Source organism: Schistocerca nitens, chromosome 6 (genome assembly GCF_023898315.1).
Source record: "Schistocerca nitens isolate TAMUIC-IGC-003100 chromosome 6, iqSchNite1.1, whole genome shotgun sequence".
Taxonomy (NCBI): Eukaryota; Metazoa; Arthropoda; class Insecta; order Orthoptera; family Acrididae; genus Schistocerca; species Schistocerca nitens.
In genome coordinates this window covers 447,481,532-447,508,334 of record NC_064619.1, presented here as the reverse complement: position 1 = coordinate 447,508,334, position 26,803 = coordinate 447,481,532, and the positions used below count along the sequence as shown (strand labels likewise).

Sequence of the window (26,803 nt, the reverse complement as noted above, 5' to 3'; positions counted from 1 at the left end):
TGGTACACAACACCATCAATAGCAATTTCACTGCCAGCTGAAGTGCTGTTCTTTTAAACATTCTATTCAAATGTTCACCACTTTGTGAGAACAAAACTTATGTTATTTGCTAAATGTTACTTTTCAAACACATTTAATTTTGTAGACATTCAACAAAATTCCTGTTAACTATGCTTAGTACACTCAAACATACCAGCATTTTTGCACCACAGCGATATAAATAACATTAACTTATAAAAGTTAACCAAAGAGTCCTTCAAACACTGAAAGGTCATTCATAATGTAACAACACATATTAAGGACAAATAATTTTCTTTTACTCCTTTGGAAGAAAGCACATTGTTTGTGACAGCTGCAAAATTCATGTTTTTAGCTTCTGTCATCCCTCACAGCAACGTATGCACACAGCAAAAGTACTTATTATAATTTAATGTTGCTTCACTTAACACCAATTGTCATTTTACAAGTATTTCACATTTTAAAAATCACAGAAAATCTTTCTTCACATTCTGGAGGAAAGTAAATGCCCTGTAGCAGTGCTGTAGAAACAATGGATGAAATGAAGAGTATCATTACTATGTGAAATGACACTGCTGTAGATATGAAGACTTCAGCTCTGTATTTGAGTTTCACACAGAGGACACATCTGGATGGAGGGAAGGAGAAACTGTGTAGTTCCTACGCCATTTTGTTGACAACTGCCACATGTAGGGTTGCAAGCTGCGACGTCCACTTGTCCAGTGCATAGTATCTCGTAGCACAGAGTGACTGCTTGTCCAGCTCCAAAACCTGGTTTACCTGATCTATGCGACCACGGATGGTGCTGTTGGCAAAATTAAAAGTCATTAGCACAAATAATATGGCAATGCTCTTCTAAAGTGAGAATAATGCATAAAATAAAAAGGGTTTAAAGATATTAACACACACACACACACACACACACACACACACACACACACACACACACACACACGAGAGAGATAGAGGGGGGTGGCGGAAAACTTTTTCACCTAAATCAGATTCTGACTCCTCACAGATGTCCGTTACCTCTTTTCACCTATAGGAATAGTGACCCGGAAGTAGATTAATAGTGGCCAAAGGCTTGTGGAAAGCAAAAACAAATGTATTTTCACAATTTCATTATTCACTAAGAGTTATGTGTTTCTTCTTTTTTTTTTTAAAAAAAAAGCACAGGAAAAGAGGTGTATGAATTAAACTCATCATTAACTCATTTATATGTGCTTGTTTCCAGGGAGAGTGGCATAAACTTCAAGCTAGCCATATACATAAAATCGCAATATTCAATACATATTACTACAAAATTTCGGGTCAGACTTACAAATGAGTCATATCATTGAATTTCTTCCGTACAAAGCTACTATTTTACTATTTTGGCGCGAAAAAAACCTTGTTCCAACAAATTAATAAAGGGAACTCTGGATCTCTGGTCAATGAAATTACAAAATGTTGGTTGCTCGTGAGCTGCTGGTCACTATTTGTCTAGGTGAACAAAGGTTACAAACACCTTTACCATGCCAAAAATTAGGCATGTCATTCACAGAAGCTACTGTGCTGGTCTAATAGGGCAAGCAGTGATCTCAGGTGGGTAGATGGTGGGAAGATGGAAAAAAAGCAAAGTGAGAGGGGGAAGAACAGCACATGAGGAAATTGGAAAGGGTGACGATGGTGTGGCCTGTGGAGGTGCACGCAGGAGATGTAGCTGTTAGGTATAGGGCAGGGGAATCTGCTTTTGTAGGCAGAGGTCAGTTGCTTATCTCTACTTTTGTAAGTAGCTGTTATGACTGCATAATTTCAGGGCTTACACCTTGGCTCTGACTGGTTACACAGGAAACTAAAGGGTAGTGCTACAAAATCAGCAGAGAATTTTATTACTTTGGTCAAGACATGAACAAGGTCCACAGTTCTTACTTTTTAGTGACTTAATGATTTTTGTGATTGTGTTTTCAGCTACATCTAGGAAGAACTCTGAATTTTGTGGTCAGTGAATCAAATTTAACATCATCTGTCTCACTGCTACTGCCATTAGGGAGATAAGTATCATTTGCCTTAGAGAGTCTGTTTCGTGCCTAGCAATGCTGAAGAGTGTCCTTGCCTTGTTCCAAGAATTTCAAATTTTTTGTGCACAGTACATGGTTTTACCTTTTCAATGATGTATACCTGTTCAATTTCTGTAACTTCCGAATGAAGGTCAATTATCATGGTAAAGCTTTTAGATTTTTCAGTGTTACGTACTGATGTGCAAAGCCCATCTTTCTAACACAACAATTGTATCTTTTGATAGAGAAGTACAAATATTGTAATTGTAACCATTTGCACTGTCCAAACTACCTTTCCATTTCTCCACTGATTGTTGTAACAGCACCTACAGCTTCTTGACAGCTTTGTCTTTCACAAACATTTACCCTAAAAGGCCAAACGAAAATTTGGGAATTATATGGAATGGCCAGAAAACGCCTAGTTACACAGATATTTTCTGTAAATTAGCCTTGCAAGTAACTTCTCACCCAAAAATTCAGATGTAAACCATCTCATATGTGGCGCAAGCATGTGAGGGGTGGAGGATCAATCAGACGTGCATAATCGTCCCACCCTCTCGGGCAACACCTGAACCCTGTGTTTACTTGTTCAAATGAAGACTTCACCCAGTACTTACTGTAACATTCTAAAGGTAATCTTCAAATTTGGATGAGGAGTGTTCCCAGTGAAGTGCCTGATGTTACGCTCAATTGCACATTTGAGGTTCCTGGCACCTACAGAAAATCATTACATGGCAATCTTTACGAAAATCTTTCTACATAGATGAAATCTATAGGCATTTGCAAGGGGGGGGGGCATGAATCCTGGACACACACACTTTTTATTCAATCTGGAATTCTCCACATTTCTAGAAATAATTAACAGTGGTTCGACCACATTGTGATTTTGGTCTATCCTGGCATTATATTGCTGAGAGTGATTATAAATACTATGTTCTTCGCAACTGCTACACAATTTTTGAGGGTGATTTGAAAAAATCTCTGAAAAGAATAGAAAAAAAAGTGCTTACATCACTGAAACTTTTTTTATTTTTCAATGTAGTTTCCTTGTAGATTAATGCACTTCGTCCAATGATGTTCCAGTGCCTTAATCCCATCTCTAAAACGAGTTTCCTCCAGGCTTGCAAAATGGTTGTCAACTCTGGCTATCAATTCTTCATTTAAAGTGAATCTTCATCCACTAAGAAAACTTTTCAGTGGGAAGTGATGGAGGTTCGATGGAGCCATTATTAGGTGAATAACGTGGGTATGGCAACAATTCATACCTTAGTTCATGTAATTTTGCCATGGTGACACAGCACATATGTGTGGGCATGTGTCAAGAGTCGTGGCAGCCATCTTGCAGATAATTTTTTCCATTTCAGATACCCTTTCAGATGACATCTGGCAAGCATGAGCAACTTCACGCACTTTCAATCGGCAATCCTCCATGACCATTTTGTGCACTTTTGCAACGATTTCTGGAATAGTGACACATCTTGGCTGACCACTGTGCGGATCATCATCTAATCTCTCCCAACCAAATTTAAATTCATTTGTCCACTTGGTAACAGCTAAATATGAAGGAGCAGAGTCCCCCAGTGTATTCTGGAAATCGGTATGAATGTGCTTTGCTTTCATACCATTCTTTACTGATCGAATCTCGACTTTTCCATCTTCGCAAATCACTACATGGGAACAACTTAACGACATCATCGCCAATGCGCTCTTCCAAGAGCACTGACATGGCACATGTTTACAGGCAACAGTCCAATGAACATCACGAACAACTCATTGCATTAGGGCTGACCTCTCGTGGCGATTCCGAGAACTTTTCAGACCACCCTCGTAGAACTATTTGTTTGACATGCCGCTGGTGGAAAATTTTTTCTATTTCCTCAAGATGAGTGGGAGTTTTGGTGCTATTCTACAATGAAGACAGGTGTGGCGGACCTTTGCCGAACAAATCCAAATTGGGTTCCTAACTTTTCTCTGTCATTTACTCATACACATCTTTACTGAGCTGCATTAAATGCTCTAACCTACACCCTGGATTCCATCTCCTGTTTTCTGGACCTTCTTCCCCTTCTCATCAACAGAATGTCTTTCCACAAAAATTCCATCAAGAACTTTTTCCTCCAAATGCAAAAACATTTCGTTGACTTGGACCTACATAGGGAGGAATGACCACTGTAATAAAAAAAAAAGAAAAATCAGAGCTTGCATGGAAAGATTTAAGTGTTCATTTTTCCAAAAAGAGTGAAACTGTAGAGAAATAGTCTGAAGGTGGTTCAATACTCCCTCTGCCAAGCACTTTAGTGTGAATAGTAGAGTAGTCATGTAGATGTAGAATATGAGCATGGCATCACCTTCAACTCTACACAACACAATCAGCTTAATAACACCTCTTTCATTCACACACAGATTAGACTTAGGGCGCTGCTTGCTGGGACCACAATGAGCTTCACACAAAAACAGACTGTACTAGACAATGAAGACAAGACCATTTCCTACAGTAAGACTGCTTTCCTACACTTCAACTATGGACCCAAAGGTCTCAGTTGGAAACACAACATTTCCTGTACTAGAAATGGAAACATGGCATGAAATTCAACAAAATTTAGAAGATATGTTATCTACAGGAACTGACATATTCCTTTACATCAAGAGTGCAGCAACACCACTCAACATGCAGAGAGAGAATTACAGAGTTCTGAAACACTCTGGCAGGGCTGCTCAACAACTAGTCAGACTGATGGCATGGGATATGTTCCACCAGCAAAAAACGTTTGTGAAAATTTGGTATTTTATCTTTTCCAAATGTTGCCTCATTTGTAAACAAGACTGAAGATACAAAGGATTTGGCAGCTCTTGCAAGAAGCCACTGGAAAATGATCTTTCCTGCTCAATTATTGGTAAGCAAGAGCCCTGTACAAGGGTGAGATGATTCAAATGCATCAACTGCCCCACGTGGTAGTACAACACGTATCACATGCCATGGAATATATCATGTGCCACTACCTGGATTTGTTTTGTCAGGCAGTCTGCAGAATGCTTTCTTCCTGGTCAGGGATATGAGCAACTCTAGGTCTGTGTCACTCCACCTTTTGCAGAGCTATGGATCCTATCCCAGCAACGCCACTATGAACAGTATTGGATGTCTTCTACCTGAACACATGTTTTTATATAGCCACATATTTATTACCATTCATGTGACCTTACATTTGCCAACTCACAAAATGAATATCCTAACTTGGGTAGATGGAACATTCATCAGGTAGGTCAACTCTACTACACAGGGGAAACATTCAAGACAAACTAATCTCAAACGTATATGAATATCAAATTATATAAAAATGACTCCATGACAACATATCACCACTGACAGTACAATGACTTAATCAGGTGGAGTGACTTGCAACGAGATAATCACAAATGAATTTTAATTAGTGATTAAACACTTCTGTTGACTTTTACCTTTAATGTATTGACCTTAAGCTCCGATTACATTACGTGTAAAATGGAGGAGTTTTGGACATATATCTATATGATCTTTTTTTATTTTGGTCTAATATGCCACAAATGTTTGTAAAGGTATTTGTGAAACACACTGGAAATGTCAAATTCTTTAAGTCTCAGTTTTCTTTTTTTAATCTTTACAAAAGTGAAGAATCAGAAATGATCTGGCCAAAAGCACTTTATTGCTGTAGCTCAGATGTTTTTCTATTTTTAGTTTACAGTATCACACTTTTTACTGGTATTTGAATAAAATATCCTTTTGAATATTTTATAACTATTCTGCAATTTTTTTACTTTTAATTTTAATTTTTTCTGTTGCATTTGATGGATGTGTCACAATGAGGACATATTTACAAAACATTATGTTAAGAAGAAGACATCAATAATCACATTATACTATAAAAAGCCTACAAAATACAGCACAAGAAACAGGAGTTCACACATCATTTGAAAAGACTGAGATCCACCTATAATCGGCCACATAACAGTAAATAACAGGAAAGTGAAAACAGTGAAACAATTTAAATAGCAGCTGAAATTTTAACATACAAGTTGGATAAGAAACGTGCATGGCAAGTAATAACTAACAAAATGATAAAAACCTCAAAAATTAACATGGACTACATACAATAAAAATGTCTTAACAATAAAAATTAAATTTTAACATTACAAGGCGGTGGTTCAATCAGAGGTGATATAAGGAAGTCAAACTCTTTTAAAAGTGATGAATATAATAGAGGGAAACATTCCATGTGGGAAAAATATATCTAAAAACAAAGATGAAGTAACTTACCAAACGAAAGTGCTGGCATGTCGATAGACACACAAACAAACACAAACATACACACAAAATTCAAGCTTTCGCAACCAACGGTTGCTTCATCAGGAAAGAGGGAAGGACAGGGAAAGGCGAAAGGATGTGGGTTTTAAGGAAGAGGGTAAGGAGTCATTCCAATCCCGGGAGCGGAAAGACTTACCTTAGGGGGAAAAAAGGACAGGTATACACTCGTGTGTGTGTGTGTGTGTGTGTGTGTGTGTGTGTGTGTGTGTGTGTGCGCGCGCGCGCGCGCATATCTACATGTACAGCCAAAAACTTAGTATGCTCTACTCTGGCTATTGACTTCTGCTAATGTGTTATATTTATTGAAGGAACTGTGCTCCTCGAGTAGAAAATTGGATGTACTGCGTTTTTTCAAAGTTCAGAGCACGTCCATTCACAGAATACCAATCAATAACTTTTCCAAAGGCATTATTTGTATAATTTTCTATTGGAGTTTCTTTTACTGGATTAATAATGACGCTCATATCATTGGCACACAGTGTCAATTTAGCTTCTTGTTTCAGATAAGAAGGGCAGTCATTACCATACATCAAGAACAAAAGGGGGACCCAAGATCAAACCCAGTTAGATGAAGTGGGAAACTTCCTTAAATCAGTTAAACCATATAAAGAAACTTCTTGCTTCCTTATGTGTAGAAATGACTGACTATTCACATGCTGGTCCATTTATACTGTCGAATTATAATTTCTCTAACATAATCTCATGGTGCACAAAATCAACTGCTTTGGATAAGTCATAGAAAATTCCTACTCTTGACAGTTTACTGTTAGATTAGATTAGATTTACTTTCATTCCAATTGATCCGTAGTGAGGAGGTCCTCCAGGATGTGGAACATGTCAGAAAAACAACAATACATGACAAATATTTACAACTAAAACAAATAAGCTAATGTACCATTCCACAGGTCCCAAGTGGAATGATCGTCATTTTTTAATGAACACTAAGAGTCATTTTACAAATACTAATGCACTGAATTTAAAATAAAAAAGTTTTTTATTTATTTATAAGGTAATACAACTACTGTAATACTTATTTACAATGAACACATTACTGCACTGAAATGGTGCAGAAGTTAGATTATACTAATACACACACACACAAATTTTCAATGAACACATTACTGCACTGAAATTGTGCAGAAGTTATGTTGTACTTATATACAAATCAGTTGGTTTTACTAAGAAATTCATCAATGGAGTAGAAGGAGTTGGCCACCAATAAATCCTTTAGGCTTCTCTTAAACTGAATTTCATTGGTTGTTAAGCTTTTTATGGCTGCTGGCAAGTTATTGAAAATGTGTGTACCTGAATAATGCACACCTTTTTGTACAAGACTAAGTGACTTTAAATCCTTGTGAAGGTTATTCTTATTTCTAGTATTGATTCCATGAATTGAGCTGTTGGTTTGAAAAAGTGATATATTTTTAATGACAAATTTCATTAAGGAATAAATATATTGGGAAGCAGTAGTTAGTATCCTTAGTTCCCTAAACAGGCTTCTGCAGGATGTTCTTGAGTTCACACCACATATAACTCTCACTGCACGTTTTTGTGCCCGGAAAACTTTAGTTTGGCTTGATGAATTACCCCAAAAAATAATCCCATATGACATTATGGAATGAAAGTAAGCATAGTATGCCAGCTTTTTCATTTTTATATCCCCTATGTCTGACAAAATTCGCACTGCAAACAGAGATTTGTTAAGACGCTTCAGCAGTTCTGTGGTGTGCTCCTCCCAGTTGAATTTATTATCAAGCTGTAATCCCAAGAATTTAACACTGTCCACTTCTTCTATCTTCTTGTCATCGTATGTTAGACATATACTCTTGGGACACCCCTTACAAGTTCTGAACTGCATGTAGTGTGTTTTTTCAAAGTTTAGTGACAAAGAATTGGCTAGGAACCAGTGATTAATGTCCACAAATATTTTATTGGCTGATCTTTCTAAGACTACATTTGACTTGCTATTTATTGCAATGTTTGTATCATCGGCAAACAAAACAAACTTGGCATCTGGTAATGTTACTGATGAAAGGTCATTGATATACACAAGAAAAAGTGAGGGCCCCAAAATGGAACCTTGTGGGACCCCACATGTAATTAGTTCCCAGTTGGATGAGGCCTGATAGCTTGATACATGTCTCTTTCCTAATAACACCCTTTGTTTCCTGCCAGAGATATAAGATTTGAACCATTTTGCAGCATTTCCTGTTATACTATAATATTCTAGTTTACTTAAAAGGATATTGTGATTTACACAGTCAAATGCCTTTGACAGATCACAAAATATACCAGTTGCCTGCAATTTTTTGTCTAATGAATTAAGCACATTTTCACTGTAAGTGTAGATAGCCTTCTCAATATCAGAACCTTTTAGAAATCCAAACTGTGACTTTGACAGTATGTTATTTGAGATAAGATGGTTATAAAGACGACTGTACATTACTTTTTCGAAAATTTTTGAGAATGCTGGCAACAGTGAAATTGGACGGAAATTTGATGCTATTTCTTTATCTCCCTTCTTAAACAGTGGCTTAACTTCAGCATATTTCAGCCATTCAGGAAATATTCCACTAATAAACGACTGGTTACACAGATAGCTTAATATGTTACTTAGCTCAGAATCACATTCTTTAATTAACTTTGTTGATATTTCATCATACCCACTAGATGTTTTTGATTTTAAAGATTTTATGATGGACATTATTTCTGTTGGGGTAGTGAGGGTCAAATTCATATTAAGGAAGTTACTTGAAATGTCTGGTCTAAGGTAATCCATAGCAGCATCTACCGAACCCGACAACCCCATCTTTTCAGTAACAGTTATAAAATGTTTGTTAAAAAGTTCTGCAACACTATACACATCTGTCACCAATGTATCATTTACTCTTAATGCTATTTGTTCCTCTTCATGTCTGGTTCTACCGGTCTCCTCCTTCACTATATCCCATATTGTCTTTATTTTGTTATCTGATATGACTATCTTTTCCTTGTAATATATTTGCTTTGACATCCGTATTACAGTCTTTAATATTTTGCAGTATTTCTTATAATGTGCTATAGCATCGACATTGGAAATGTTTCGGAGTGACAGATACAGTTTTCTTTTTGTTTTACAAGATACCCCTATTCCTCGAGTAATCCATGGCTTCTTTGTAGACTTTGCTCTAACCCTGGTAAGTTTTGGGGGAAAGCAGTGTTCGAATAAGGTAAGCACTTTATTAGCAAAAATGTTATATTTTTCATTCATGCCATGAACGCTGTAAACATCAGTCCAGTGAATGTCTCTGAGGAGTGTCCTAAAATAATCAATTTTTGGCTTACTGTTTCTAGACTATTATGTGGACAGTGCAACTGTATATTGTAGTCTCAGTGGAACAGCATTTTTGAAATCCAAACTATGATTTACTAAGTATCCCATTACAGTCAAGATGGCTAACCACTCTTGAGTACATTACTTTCTTGCCAATTTTTGAAAATGCTGTAACCAAGGATACTGGGAGGTAATTATTGACATCTGTGGTGTCCCCTTTGTTTGTAGACAGGCTTGACAATGGCATATTTTAACCCGTCTGGGAAAATACCTTGAGTTAGTGATTCCTTACATTTGTGACTCAGAACATCAGCTGTAACTGCTCCACGTTGTTGTGATATCTTTTTAGAGATGTCATCTACTCCAACAGAACATTTATTTTTCAAAGATTTAATGATTTTGCTTCATTCACAAGAGGTTGTTAGGTGAAAATTAATCTGACTAAGATTTCCCAAAACTGACTAAGATTTCCCAAAACTGACTAAGATTTCCCAAAACTGACTAGGATTTCCCAAAACTGACTCTTCCAAGTACTGCTTGGCTTTTTCTTTTGAACTATTCTCACAAATTTTTTCACCTGCACTTAAGAAATGGTGGTTAAATACATTAGCTACTTGTGTACTGTTGGTTAAGATTGTCCCATTCTCTTTAATAGTAATACTACCTATCCAAGTGGTTACTTTTCCTGCCTCCCTTGTAACAACACTCCATATTGATTCAATTTTATTGCTCGAGTTGCTAATTTCATCTCTAACAAACATATTTCTTAATTTTCTGACAACTTTTCTCAGTTCAGTATGTTACAATAATTTTTATAGTATAAAATTACTTCTATGTCTTCACTAATTTTTGCTGTCTCATGCAGTTGTCTTTTTCTTTCTGAAGATACTTTAATATCTGTAGTAATCCACCGTTTCTTTGAAAGCTGTTTGGTGTTACATTTAGTAATTTTTTTGGGCAACAATGTTCAAAAAGGGATATAAATTCATCAAGAAATATGTTGCATTTATCATTAGCATTTCGCTCATTATACACATCTCCCCAATTAACATTTCTTAAACTTTCTCTGAAGTGCTCTATAGATACTGGTTTGGGCAATCTTACACTTTTACTTAATGGCTTTTGAACTGTACACCCAGCTAAGTTTTGTAGGTTAATCAATTGTGCATCATAGTATGATAATCCAGTGAACTAGAGCCCCATTAGAGATACTATATGAAAAAAAAGGATCTCTCTTCCTGGTCACATTATGAGGACACCAGAAATCTGATTACCCAGAAAAATTATAAAGAATTACTGGGACACAAAGCAACAAGTAGGACAGATAAAGGACTCCAGGGAGGATATGAAAGAGCTAGAATTAATCCTGGGCGATTCGCAAAACTAAACAGACTTTAATGAAACTGAAAAACATAAAAACAAGATTTAAACAAAAAATACAGATGGAAAATTCAGAAGAGGTTATTTACAGGCGAGGGAATGACAAAAAAATCAGAATGAATGAAAAGATACTGGGCAAATCAGAAAGAAAACCTACTGAAGAAGACTACTAGAAATGATTGCCTGAAATAGTCCAATAAGGCTGTGAAAGTAGAAGATGATGAAAGAGATGTATCACAAATATTTAATAATCACTTCTTAGATTAGAAGAATGGCATGGTCACTGCAAGCATTAAAGAAAGAGAATACGCACAAAAAGCAACACTGCAAGCATGCAGGTAAATCACAAGTACTCATCAGCCCAATAAAGAAATTAAGAACCAATGTAATTAACTTCCTCAAAGCCATTAACTCTCACGGAATTGACAGTAGCTCAAGTAATGCACTGAAAATCTGGTCTTCACTTACATGCAACATATATAGTCGCATATGCAAATATACCACTATTGTGGGATACTTCCAGGCAGACTGATATATAAATAAAGAATATGTTGTCCATTGTGGGCTGTACTATGCACTATTAAAATCATGTTATTAGCTAAGTTTGGCCATGAGCCATTGTCAAGCCCATTCACTACATAAAGTATTAAATATTGTGTTCTTCACACTCTTTAAGTTACAAACATAAAACCAAAAATCGTATTCCATTGTATGTTAGCTAACAGCATGAATTTAATAAAGCACAATACAACCTACAGCGGGAATGTATTCTTTTATTAAACATTAAGAGGTTGTCGATCCCAATGGAAGTAAAATCGTCAAGACTGAAATATGTTACTGGCAGACCATTTTACAAAAAAAAATGGTAAGACAGGTAAGAATAATTACTGACCAACTCAATCTCACTACTTAACATCTCTCAGGTATTGTACAATATTACGTATGCAACCACCACAACATACCTCTTTCAAAATAAAATATTTAGTCTCATTTTGGATTTCAAAACTGTTTCTCAACAGAGCATGCAATTTTTCAGTTAATGAACCAGATTATAACAAATTTAAAGAACAAAATGTTGTCCACTGTGATGTGTCCAAAACATTTGATTGTGCTGTTCACAGTACTCTACTTGACAAGCTCAAACATTATAGTGTCAAAACTCCTGGTGCTGAACAATTTTCATCATATCTAGATAAAAGGGTGTAGTGAGTTTCACTGAGAAACTCTAGGGTATACACAATGAGCCGGCACCTTCTGATTGGTGAATAATATCTGCAAGTGTAACACAGGGATCAATATTGGGTCTTCTCTGTCCTTGTTATATAAAAATGATTTTCCACAGAACAGAGTGTCTACAAATTAGCTTTACAACTTAAGTCTAAGACTCTGATAACTTTATAATTATACTAGATATTAACAAATGGTTTTCCACATGTGACACGTAAACTCAATTCCCCCCCTCCCCCTTCCAGGTAATGCAATTTTGATGCAAAATCAAACATGAAAACCTGATAAAATGTGGAAGCCACAGCAGATTTGTATTTGGCCTGGTTCATACAGGTGAGGTCCAACACCAAAGTGCAACAAAATTTTCGAACATGGTATGGAACCATCCCAAGCAACTACTGGCATATATCATTTATGGAAACAGTTTCCAGATAAGTGGATTGGACCAGATGGTCCAATTCCACAGCTGCCATGTTCCCCTGACCTCACACCACTCTACATCTTTTTGTGGGATTTTGTAAAGGATCTGCTGTACCGAACCAAGGTTAGGGATCTACAAGACTTTAAGGCATGCATTCACAATGCATTTGAACATATCACTCTGGAGATCTTTAACAGTGAATTGAGAGAAATGGAATTCCAACTATACATTAACCATGCCACTAAGGGTGCACACATTGCTGTGTATGAATGAAGAAACAAAACTTTACGAGTTATCATATGTTGAAAATCATTTGTTAATATCTAGCATAGTTTTAAAGGTATTAAAGCCTTTTGTTGTATTTATGCACACCCTATATACCCAAGAAGCAGAAGTATCTGTCTCTGTTCAATATTCAAGTATTTTGATGAAGCCTAATGGAGTAATCACCATACTGAAAAATGTAAGTAATATTTTGATGAAAATTACCAACCAGTTCTCTGGAAATGGATCGTAAATGAATTAAAAAAAAACACAGGTAAGTGCAATTTAGTGGTGCACAAGGCAAGACCACACGATCAGAAAAAACAAGTTTGAGGATAATATAATAAATGGACCAGAATATCCTAAATTCTTATGTGTTTATCTTGATAAGAACCTTAACTGGTAGTCACATGTTACCAGTCATTTTAAACATCTAGGCTCATCAACTTTTACATTATACATAATAGAAGACTTTGGAGCTAAAAATGTAAGAAAGTCAACTTATTCTCCTTATATTGACTTACTAATATCTGGGCGAGGCGGAGAGGGTCAGTGACGCTTGTTCATCAAGGAACAAGTGCTTGCTCCACAGGAGCCATGATAAAAATAATATGTGATGTCCACGTAGAATCCCTTGTTGACAGATCTTTACACAGCTGGGCATATAAAAACAACCTCACAGTTTTCTCTAATGAAGTTTTTTTGTCAACAATCAATCAACGTTTCAAAATAACTGTTAAGACTCATAAATACAACACTAGAAGTTGAAATTATTTATGCTATCTATCACTTGGCGTTGTGGCACAGAAACAAATGAGGTATTCAGACATAAAAATTTTTGATCGTCTACCCAGTGACGTAAATCCTCTGGATCAATTTTAACAAAATATGGCACACAAAAAGCAAACTTCACAAGGATTGGCACTGTAAAGTTTATAACCTCTGATATCCAATACTAGTGGAGATATGGGCAAACACTTTTTTTAGCCCCTGTATATAGGCTTCGCTGTAAGACAGTCTTCTTGTGTAGTAGTAGCAGTATCGGCTTGTCTTATTGACTGGTTTCACTAACGCAGCCCACACATCACATGGAAAACGGCTTCCCAGCCCTTGATGTGTAGGTTGCCTGCCATGACAGGTGTGTTGCAGTAGTGTCGCCTATTTTATCAATCTGTTACACAGAGCTATTCGTCCAGATGTGCATCGCTGGTGAGACTTCGAAATGGATAGAGGAGTGGACAGACAGAGAGGAGGAGGAGGAGGAGATCGATGGAGAGAGGGCAGGGAGGAGGTGTAAGGAGATTGGGGCAGGAGGAGAGGGATGGAGACTATTGACAGAGATCTGGAGGGAGAGTGAGATTTGCAGAGCGGGGAGGGGGGGGGGGGGGGGGCAGGGGGCAGGAACAAGGTGTGGGCAGACAGGGCAGCAGCATCAAGGTGGGCAGACATGGGATAAGTGTATTGGCAGAGAGACGGGAGAAGGAGATGGGCAGAAATTGGGGGAGGAGGAGGCACTGTGTGCAATGTATGTTTAACTAGTACCAAGGTGAAACCAAACTCCACAGAAGAATTGTGGAATGTGTAGTTTATTTGAGTGTGGTGTTTGAGAGAAGGAGGGGGGGGGGTTGTAAAAAGGAGGACAAAGAGGAGAGAAAGAGAGTTAGAGAGAGAGAGAGAGAGAGAGAGAGAGAGAGATTAAAAGTCAGTGTTGGCATGTCACATTTTTTCTTGACAAAGTGTACTATAATTGTGAAACTGACTGACATAGTATAGTGAGAAGTTGCTACTATGAACCATGAAACAAGCAAATAACTAACTGACTGACCAATTGCCTCACCGCCTGCCTGATTAACTGTTCTACAAGAAATTGCATTTTTTTTTTTTTTTTTTTTTTTTTTTTTGTTCACAAATGCTGGCTTAGGCTACTGGCATGTAATCTACAGAAGAATCATTAAGATGTGATGCATGACAAAGTGAAGAAGTCAAAAGGCATGGTCAGACATCACTGTAACTTCATACACATCATCAGCACATATGTAAATGATTTGAGTTGCAATTCTCCCTGAGAGGTTGAATGGCAAAATGTGTGCATTGGTGTTATTTGTGTTTAGTGTTGCTAACAAGTCCGTGTCAGCTGTTGAGTGATCACTGTGAAGGACATATATGCCATATACTTGTCTGAGACAACATTATCAGCACCTGACAGAGTTTGAAAGGGGTCTCATTATGTGTACCCATTTGGTCAGCCAGTTGAATCACGCAATATCTAGATACGTGAGGCATTCAGATGTGACAGTGACCTGATGTTGATAAGGTTCTGGTCAACCAAGTCTGATCATCTGAAGGGAGGATCGCCATATTGTGCACGAATCACACTGTAATTCCTTCATATCTGCACCTGTCTTCTGAGAACAAGTAATGGACTCCCTACAATGTTCTACATCATCCCATGCCATTGCTCTGAGACTAGCAACATCTGGACTACGGAATTTTCACCCCCAGGTATAGGCTGCCATTTACTCAGTTACACAAACTTATGCTATCGGAGTGGTGCTGTGACCAGGAATCATGGAATACTGATGAATGGTGTTGCCTTGTGTTAGCGATGAACTGTCCTAACTTGTATGACTACTGTCAATGAATATGGCAGTGACATGGTGAGAGGTCCCATTTTTTAATGTTTTGGAGAGTCACAGTGATGTTACTCCTAGCATCGTGGTAATGGGAGCCATTGGTTAGGATTGGTTGGTTGAGGTTTAAGAGACTAAAAAGGAAGGTCATCAGTCCCTCAATCCAAGTTATTTCAAAATTAGTGATGTCCACCAGGAATGTGTTCTGATGACAAAAGTACATAGGAGCTGTAAAATCAAGACAATGAAGGCAATACTAGTATTTATGGAGAAGTGTATGGGTCATGCAGGCATGAAGTCACAGTAGCCGAGGGGTCTCCCAGGACTTGACCAAGGAGACAGAGACCTCGCCCACATCCAACCACTGCCAGTCCACTGAAGGTCACAGACAATTACAGAGCAAAGAATGCTTTGTAGAGCAGATTCAGAACACTAAAAATGAGAAGACTAAAACGCAATGGACACAAGTTGGTCAATAATAAAAAAAGAAAAAAAAGAAAAGAAAATAAAAAATAAATAAATAAACGAGATGAGAGAAGTAGACAAAGCAGCAGGTGGGTGTCCCTGGGGCTCTGCGCACAATGAGAGGCGTCGCACCCACAGCTGTCCCACCCATGATCCATTACAGTCAAGGAAGTAAGGAGTGCCCACTATTCAATAGAGTACTACCCCTAAAAAGGTAAACAAAAGCAGCAGAAAAGGAGGCTAAGTGCATCTAAAAGCAATTAAAACAGAGTAAAAGAGAGATGAAAGAGTGAACTGGTCAAGGAGGAAGAGTCCCACAGACACAAGATGCAGTGGGGGATGATGCCCCAACCCCAACCACCCTGAAGATAGGTTAAAACCTTACATCTGAGAATAAAAACAACTTTCACAAAGAAAATGGAAAACCAGATCAAGTGTCCATGAATTGCTTGCTAATACTGGAGGCAAGGAATTCAGAACATAATGATTAGCACTGAGGGCCAGAAGGAAGGGGAGGATATGAACCAATGTCTGCAAGGCTTGTTACATAACAAAAGCTATGAGTTTGCCTGGTGTGACCAATGCAGAGGCAACATAGGATGTTTGATTCCTTCCAGGAGGAATGGAAGGAGCAGTGGCACACAGCAGTAGTCCTTGACGGTGCAGAGATTGTTAGAGTCAGATGTAATTCCATCTGCAAGTGCAAAGAGGTCTTATTTGCACCTAAAAATCAGCACTTGTGATTGTCGAAGTGAATGAGGGAGGGGGATTGCTTCTCTAGCAAAACACTCTGCCACTTCATTCCCTGGAAGATCTACAAGACTTGTGACTCTGAGAAAGACAATCGAGCAGTCAGTATGACTGAATTCAGCAAGAAAGTGATGAATAGGAGAGACCACAGGGTAAAGAGTAATGTCGGTCAATGACCTGGAGATTGCCCACTGAGTCACTATGTATTAAAAATCAGTCAAGGAAGACCCACTTAAAAAACAGAGGGCTCTGTTAACAGCTATCAGCACCACCATAAAAACAATACATATTCCTGGCAACGATTAGTGTTCCTGACTGGTAGGAGATGTGAAATCTTATCTTGTCTTATCCACAGCTGTTATAGAACTATTTCTTTAAAAGTCAGTAGCATTTTAAAACTACAGAAGAACTGAATGGCTGGTTATCCTTGGGATCTTTTTGTACACGCTGAATGAAATATACGACTTGCCACTCCAGATTAGCTTCTAGCTTCTCATCTGTCTGGAGGGTAAGGTCTCTCTGGGAGATGACTCCTTGGACCATATTCACAGTTTTATGTGGAGCACTGGTCACTAGTATATCACCCACTCATTCATATGCCTAAAAATCTGCAGACTGTGCAGCATTGGAGGCTTTAACCAATAACGATCCAGATTTTTCCCAAAGACTCAATTGCTTCAAATTTATTTTCAATGTGTTACATAGAAAATAATGGTTTTGTCGCAGTAAAAGTATCTCCATCTGTTTGAGTACACATCACATACTGGATAAATTGTCTCATCCCAATCATTTGACTTGTCCCTCCTACCCACAAGGCAGCCAGAGTAGGGAAATCAGTAGAATTATAACTGTCCACATTGAAATTTCTATACCTCTCTGATGAAATGTTCACATCAGAATGGCCAATGTTTTTGTTTAATTTGGTACACATAGTGTGCGACACATCAGCCTTGATACTACCAGCTCCAGTCAAGTGCTCTCCCCACAGATGCCACCCAGTCACAGAAAGAACATTTGGCACAAGAGACATTGCTGGGAGTCCTGATGCCCCAGGAAGACTCATATCTCATCCGTGGCATGCATTGGGACCTAGCAGCTCAGGAATACCAGTGTGCTCCTGTGGTGTTGAGGCCTCTACCAAAAGGATACATAAAGATCTCACCACATCAGATTGGCTACCATGTTGTCTTTGAAGTGCACGAGACTACACAGGTACTGTGTGCAGGTGATCTTTAACACTGCATGCAGTAGGTATTATTTAAGGTGTTTTTCCTCAGTCTGTCCACACTACAGAAAAAATTAGAATAAAGGTCAATCCAGAAGAGGAACAAAAATTGCCTCAGCCCAAAGGTTATTTAAAATAAATGACAAGCAGAACCTGGGGGATAGCCGGGTGAACATCAAAGGCTGCCACCGTGAGAAGTAAGCAAAAGAAGCATACATAGTCTGAGATGAGAGACTGCAGCAATAGCTGCGCACGTACATAACTGTCACGAGCCCCCTCAGAAGCCATAGGATATGACTTCAGGTCATGACTGTTAGTGGATGAGGGAACTCTGATAGCACAACTGTATGTTACAACATAGCAAGCTGGGACCAGCTGCTACTGTTCCACTACTACTAATATTTATTTCTGTTGTACTGATTTTTAATTTACTCTTCTGCATAATGCATCTTTAATATATGCTTGAATCTTTCAAAATGTTTATCACATGGCACTTCGTGTAAATTTATGCAAACTCGTTATCCAGGCTGCAATTACTCACATGCTGATTACAATAGCACATTTAATTTTACTAGAAACCATTCTGATTAAAAGTTACTACTACCTGAAAATCTTACTACAAAATGGAATACAGAATTTTGACTGAGAATCATTCAAAGTGAACATATCAACAGATATCACTGTAGATCCATGACTCCAGACTTTACAATAACATGCTTTAATTTTACTGAAACTAAGTAATTTAAAAGCTAATTGGTACTGAAGTTTAGAAACACAAAACTACTGTTGCCTTTTGTGCCATTATACCTGCTTAGTTATAAAGTTTGACACTATGCTTTTGCTGTTGTAATTTTTCTAGGCCAAATGACATCCTTCATTAATAAATTAAGAACTTGCATAAATTATAATAATTTTCAATATGACAACTGTATTTGTAAATTAGTAATTATCAGCACAGACATACAAAATAGTTCGGTGAGCTTTTGTATTTTATTAACTCACTACATACTTTGTAAATCTCATCTTTGTTGAGACATATAGTTTACCAAACTTAGTAAATTCTAACATATAGGTTCTTCAGACAAATATGTAGTTTCCCAAACCCAAAAGCATTCATACGCAAGTCCTTAAATAGAACACCCCATCCAAAAATCTTTAGTCTGTGCCTGATCAATACATGACCTGACCTACATCTCCACAGAGGTCCGCTGTTGATCAAAATCAAGTACGAGGGATGCTCAATAAAGAATGACCATAATTTTTTATGGTCATAATTTCTCGCACTGAAATTTAATCGTATGATATTCTGTTAGATTAATGTGGAACAAACACGCCGTAGTAGTTTCATTGTTGGGACACCTGGTTCCTGCCTATGAGAGGCAGGCAAGGTCAGACGTGTTCAGTATCGCCTACCGCTGCAAAGGTGGTAACACGTGAGGAAGAATATGTGGCTTTGAAATTCTGCTTTCATCTCAACAAATCTTCAGCTGATACATAAAGATCTCACCACACAGATTGGCTACCATGTTGTCTTTGAAGTGCACGAGACTACACAGGTACTGTGTGCAGGTGATCTTTAACACTGCATGCAGTAGGTATTATTTAAGGTGTTTTTCCTCAGTCTGTCCACACTACAGAAAAAATTAGAATAAAGGTCAATCCAGAAGAGGAACAAAAATTGCCTCAGCCCAAAGGTTATTTAAAATAAATGACATGCAGAACCTGGGGGGTAGCCGGGTGAACATCAAAGGCTGCCACCGTGAGAAGTAAGCAAAAGAAGCATACATAGTCTGAGATGAGAGACTGCAGCAATAGCTGCGCACGTACATAACTGTCACGAGCCCCCTCAGAAGCCATAGGATATGACTTCAGGTCATGACTGTTAGTGGATGAGGGAACTCTGATAGCACAACTGTATGTTACAACATAGCAAGCTGGGAGGCCTATAGAGAGTCTGTTCTTCTCTACAGCATAGCTCAAAGGTGGTTTAAAATGTGTAAAGAGGGGAGACAATCAATTTCAAAGGAAAGTGCACCCGGTGCTCCAGTTACTGCTCTTACAGAAGAAAACATCAACACTGCTGCTGTCATTGGAGAGAGGATCGATGAATTACCTTAAGATCATTTTCTGAAATACTGAACATTTCATTGGGTGCCACCCACACATTGGTGACAGAAAAATTACACATGGCACGTGTTTGTGCACGATGGGTTCCAAGACTGTTGATTCCTGAACAAAAGGAATTTCACATGCAGGTCTGCAAGTAGTTAAAGTTGATGTTAGAGGAAGATCCGGAGTTTCTTTCAAATGTAATCATTGCTGATGAAACTTGGCTACATCATTTTGATCCTGAGAGGAAAAAGCAAAGCTCAGAGTGGAAATCTCCTTCATCACCAACCGCCAAAAAAGCAAAAGTGGCTGCTTCTGCTGGAAAAGTTATGGTCATCTCATTCTTTGATATTCATGGAAGGTTTATCAGCCTGTTGTACCTGCACACACATCAGTAACTGGACAATACTACAGGGATGTCCTGAAAACATTGCAAGTCCGTATCATGCGCAAAAGACCACATTTCTGTGAAGCAAGCTGGATGCTGCACACAATAATGCACGGCCACATATTGCCAATGTTGTTATTGAAATCTTGCCAAAATCAATGTGAAGTGCATCCCTCACCCTCCCTATAGCCCAGATTTAGCCTCATGTTACTTTTTTTCTATTTCCTAACATGAAGAAACGCTTTTGTGGGAGGCATTATCAGTCATCAGAAGCAGTGGTGAAGGCTGCGGAGCCACTTTTGAATGAAAGAAAATGGTTTCCAGCATGTATTTGAAGACTGGCAGAAACGATGGGACAAGTGCATCGCATTCATGGAAGACTAATTTGAAAAGGACCATCAAAATTATGAGGATAAGTAAAGGTATGTTGTAAAATAAAGATAGATAAATAAAAAAAAATTATGATCATTTTTTATTGAACAGCCCTCGTAGAAACATCATGAATCTGATTCATTCTGTCAATAAATTCCTTGTCCTGTTGGAAATTGGTACCACGATACAGCTGTACGAGTGGTTCTGGACACGTCTGTGTTCATTTCTATAAGTAATCAGAAAGTTTATTGTATTCAATGACTGCGTAATTGAAAGCCAATTTTGATATTAAACTGTGAGACTTCATACGTGAAAGTACACTTTAGGTAATTTGCCACTGTCATACAGATTAACAGGCTGTTGGAAGAGCCTGCCTGAGATAAACATTTTATTTGAGGGCCAAAACTGGTCTTCATGTTGCTAATAGTGAAAATAAATTTGAAAAAAGTCACATTAATTACAAATTGTGTGGTATATGTTATTGGAATATTTTCCATAAAACTCGTTTTACAGCAAACCAATGAACTTTCCTCAATGATACACCAAGTGCAGAATAGGATTCACAGATAAGTAACCTTTCAATGTCATGGCCACCTTGAATCATAAAAGTGTAACCTCTCATGCAACAGTATCGTGGTACCAGTTTTCAACAGGGAATGCTCATCCACACATGGCACGTGTCTCTATGAACTGCCTGTGTGATGTTGAGGTACTCCCATGGTTAACAAGATCCCCAGAACTGTCTCTGACAAAATATGTAACATCAGTCAGGATGTCAACTTTGTTCCAATGTCAGTGTTCTGGATATCGAGAACCAATTTTAACAGTTGTGGTCCAGCCTGTCTCAGGAGAGGATGCAACAGCTATATGACATGTTTCCCAACATAATCAGTTCATGCACCCAGGCCAGAAAGGGTGCAGTCTCATACTGATAAGTGGGTTCCACTGCTAAGTTCTTTGTAAATTTGGTTCAATTTTGTTATTACTGAAACACCATCACATACAATCTCTGCCTATGAAATTTCAGTTTATTTCCTCCTCCCCTTCTGCATGTCTCCATTTTTTTGTCAGACAGTGTATTAAATATTACAGAATAAGCTAAAATTTAAGGTACTACATGTTTGAAGAGCAAAGATGTGTTTGCGTGCATAGTTTAACTGTCACTATGGTAGAGACTGAGACATGGTTAGGTTATATTCACTACCCCAGCATAAAAATAAACCAATGTTCTAACAAAATACACTTAGTTGCTATAAACACACACACATACTAACACTCTTACAGCTGCAGATGCACTAAAACTGAACTTTTAACTACCTTTAACTTATGCAGCAGCATTTTAATCGCTAAAATATAACATTTAGGTGCGCTTACAAATTGTAATGATATTTTCAGTGTTAATGTTGCAAACAGTCTGCTCAAAAAGAGCTACTGTATAATCTACTTTTGCTGGTGCGATCAACATTTACTACAGGGTACTTAGTAAATCCGTATTATGCCATTTCTTTAGATTTTATCAGTAAGCTTACCTGTCCAGAATGCAGGACACCAGTAGGCTCTCAACTTCACTTGCATCAATATTCAGCTCTTTAGAGATAAAAGGGATGTGAATTCGTGTGTATGGTGTGATGAGCTTAATAAGTACTTGTGTTCTTATATTCCGCAACAGATCTGGAACCAAAAATTACAATAACAAATTGCTGAAATTGTGAGGAGAAATCATCACCACCACCACCACCACCACCACAAACAGTATGCTCCACACACACACACACACACACACACACACACACACACACACACAGATATATATTTTGCAGTTTAAGTTTCATTTATCAATTCTCGTCTTCTACTTGAGCTACAGGTTACTCATTGGCTGGTTGGTTGGTTGGACGATTAAAGGGACCAAACTACCAGGTAATCAGCCTTTTTCCTCAGACAAACACATCTGCATGACTGTAGATAAGAGATAACCTACCATACAAAAGCCAGGGGAATAAAATACAAAGGTCTATGAAACACCAACAAAGGTGAGATAAAGGACAAACACAAGAAAGGGAGACAGACGACGAAAGGCAGGCAAGTTGCCCCATCTAGAGAGCAGCCAGAAGCTCCCAAAAGCAATGTGCAGTGAGGGGACATACATCCCTCAGCCCCCACCACTTACCATAGGTACTCCTCTCAAAAATTCCCTGCAAAAGATTAGCAACATGGATGGGTCAAAAATGCACAGAGAGATAAAAGATGAACAAGTCTGATGGATCATGTGAGAGGGGGAAGAAAAGTACAAGAGCAGGTAGGGTGATGACCAGGTTGGATAACCAAGCCCAGATAGCCACAGCCAAGTCTGGGCAGAAGAGGCAACAGTGTTCTGCCAACCCCTCAATGGGCCAATAAGGTTAAGTGCCTTCCCTTAAAGAGAGTAGGAAAAGCTTACGTCACGAATAAAATGTAAAACTGAGCCAGCTGCTGAGGCATCATGTCCTAAGACCAGGGGTATCGAGTCGGGGTGATTAAGAGAGTGTCGCAGGGTGGATAGGTTGGAACAATCCAGCAGAATGTGGACCACTGGCAAACGGGAAGCACAACGACAGTGGGGTGAGTCCTCGCAACAGAGGAGGCGACTATGAGTCGGCCAATTATGGTTGATGCGGAGCTGGCGAAGGACATTACAGTCCTTGTAAGATGCGTGTGTGGATGACTTCCAAGATTCATAGTCTCCTTTATCACCCATAGTTTGTTTGGTGAAGTCAGAGTAAGCCATTCCAAATTCCTAAAACTTAGCAGCATAATACGATCTGAGATCTGCTTCCAAAATACCTATCTCAGGAGTCTGATTACTGGTAGCCTGTTTGGCCGGGCTATCATTGAGTTCACTGCCTGGTATCCTGGTCCAGGGCCCAGACGGAAGTCACCAAGTGTCCACATTGCTCAAGGGCATACAAGGAGTCCTGAATAACAATGACCGTGGGCTGGCAAGGGTAACACTAGTCGAGAGCTTGCAAACTGCTCAAGGAGTCGCTCCAGATGAGAAAGGACGCACCAACACAGGAACGAATATGCTTCAGAGCACGAGAGACGGCTACCAATTCAGCAATGGAAACACTACAGCCATCCAGCAAGGAGTGCAGTTCAGTATGTCCCGTGAGGGTATAAGCAAAGCCCACATGACCAGCAACCTTCAAGATGCTCCAAGGTTGGAGAAAAATTGGTGGTGGAGGGACCAAGTCTTTTGGATCATGTGGTAGGTCAGGATGAAGCTGTGGCCGAGGGATGCACCATGGAGGTGTACGTGAGTGGGTTCGGAAGAGAGGTGGAAGAGCAAATGGAATAGTGATCATAATCCCTGATCTGGGTCACCGCTGCGGGAGATGGATTTCTGCGTTTGGAATGAGGAGACGGTACTTCGGTTGCTTAGGGGAGCTGTGAACATGGGTAGCATGATCAACAAGTTGTTGTTGATGCCTGATCCATAATGGAGGGACCAAGCCTCCACGAGTAAGCTGTTCTCAGGACTAGTACTAAAGGCTCCTGTCACAGGCCGAACCCCACAGTGGTGCATTGGATCCAGTATCCTCAATGCTGAGGGTGATGCTGAACCATATCACAGACCCTCATAATCCAGATGGGATTTATCAGGCCTTAAAGTGCAGTTAGCACTTCCACTTAAGATGGTGAAGATGGGGAATCTGCACCAACCAAGAATCAAAGACCAGTCCTAGAAAGCAACAAGTCTTCACAACATCGAGGTAAAGTTCTGGTTGTGGGTACAATGTCGATAGAAATGCATGACATGAGTCTTGACAGCTGAAAATGAAAAGCTATGAATGAGGGCACATGACTGCACCTTTTGAATGGCATCTTGCAGTCTATGTTCAGTGATACCCATACTAGAGGAGGAATAGTAGAGGCAAAAGCCATCAGCATCCAAGGAGGGTGAAACTGGGGACCCCACAGCTGCTGCTAGACCTTTGACATCGATAGAGAGCCCTGTGGGATCCCACTCTCTTGGATATGGGGGGTACTGTGTGAAGTACCAACTTGAAACTGAAACATACAGTACAACCGGAAGTTCTGGATACAAATTGGGAGCCAATCCCAGAGACTGCACTTGTGTAAGGTAGCAAGGGTATAGTGTCACCAAGTGGTATCATAAGTCTTTTGCGGATCAAAGAAGATGTCTATAAGATGTTGAAGTCGAGCAAAGCTATTCAGATGGCAGACTCCAGGTAAACCAGGTTGACTCCAGGTAAACCAGGTTATCAGCAGAGGAATGGCCTTGCGTAAACCATCCTGGGATGGAGCCAGAAGACCCCGAGATTCAAGGAGCCAACACTGCTGTCAGCTCACCATGCATTCAAGCGCCTTACAGAGAATATTGGTGAGATTTATTTGGCGGCAACTGTCTATCTCTAGATGGTGCTTACCTCGTTTTAGCACTGGGACAATGATGCTTTCTCCCCACTGCGATGGGAACTTGCCCTTACTCCAGATGCGATTGAAGATGGCAAGGAAATGATAGCGACAATCCACCAACAGGTGCTTGACCTGGCCCTGGGGCAGTGGGTTAGTACATGACCAATTGCCACTTGCTGAATGAAGCATTATATGACACCAGGTAATGAGTAGTGAAAGATAATTGCTTTCACTCCACCTGCTGTTTTAGAACACGAAAGGCCAGCTGATAATTCTCCGATGCTGAGGCTCGAATACAATGCAGAGCAAAATGTTCAGCAGCAGCATCTGGGTCAGCAGACAGTACATTCAAGGTAACATCAGGTACATGTGCAGGTGTCTGGTACCCATAGGGACGTCTGATCTTAGAACAAACCTGCAAAGGAGAGGTATGTGATCCGATAGTTGAAACATACCATTCCCAGAATTCTAACTTTGATTAGGTGGCAGACCTGAGTGCAGAGCTTCTTTAGGGAAGTACATATGGTGAAATTGATCAAAAAGTGTTCCAATTATTATCTCTTCATAATATTTGATCTCTCTTGAATAATTTGATGGGTCATTTGTTGATTAATTCCAACTAAAAGCATAGTTTTTATTATTTCAAACTGAATAGTGCAAGTCTAAAAAAAGTCCAATCATTCTGCACTTACTTCCTTAAGTATCTCTGTCTCTGGAACTATTCAATCTAGAAGGCTGTGGTTTTCAGCTATTTATTCCATGAATTCATATCAATGTCCATGTTAAAAGGTTGGATGCAGTGTGTAAACAGAAATGGTGGTATTGCACAAGCATTTTGTGGAGACTAAATGGTAAAGGGAGACTTTATGCGCCTGGCTGTTTTTAGGAGCTGGCATGCCTCCATTCACGATTTAATAGCAAATGAAACATTTAAACTCGGTTTCCTGAAAATGACTATTTTAAAAATTATATGACCCCTTATCTCAGGAACTATTACAGATATGAGTATCTAATTTTACATTATGTTACCTCTTAGTATCTGCTCCTGCTGAACCACTAAAACATTTCTACCTACAATGTGTTTTTTTTTTTTTTTTTACTTACAGAAGCAAAACTGGATTTAAAAAAAAATTGAACACAGATTTTTAAAAAATAATAACTAAATGATTATTTGTTGGTATATTATGAGTCTGGTTCAGTAATCAGGAAAGGAGAGAAACTATACTTCCCAAAAATTTCAGATCCCTATCTGTCAAAGGTTCTGACATTAGAGGTCATCAATATTGCAAATTTAACACTGTAGGTGTGGGATGTATGTACTCCCCTTAAAGGCAATGAGGTGCTTCATCAATGGGTGCCACTTACGGCAGTGGACAACCTGCCTACGTTCCCTAATAGCCTATGCTATTTCTAATGACCACCAGATGTCCATTGGTGTGACGCCAGT

At 38.9% G+C, this 26,803-nt stretch overlaps 1 protein-coding gene across 1 annotated transcript in view; it reads right to left on the bottom strand.

Annotated features, from left to right (window-relative positions):
- Window positions 1–295: 295 nt before the first annotated feature.
- LOC126263188 (COP9 signalosome complex subunit 2) overlaps window positions 296–26,803 on the bottom strand; it is a 99,066-nt gene continuing 72,558 nt past the window's right edge. The window contains exons 8-9 of the mRNA XM_049960245.1: window positions 22,470–22,611; window positions 296–823 (exon numbers count right to left, since the gene is read on the bottom strand). Of these exons, the coding sequence (XP_049816202.1) occupies window positions 679–823; window positions 22,470–22,611 (287 nt within the window). The 3' untranslated portion in view covers window positions 296–678. The remainder of the gene's footprint in view (window positions 824–22,469; window positions 22,612–26,803) is intronic.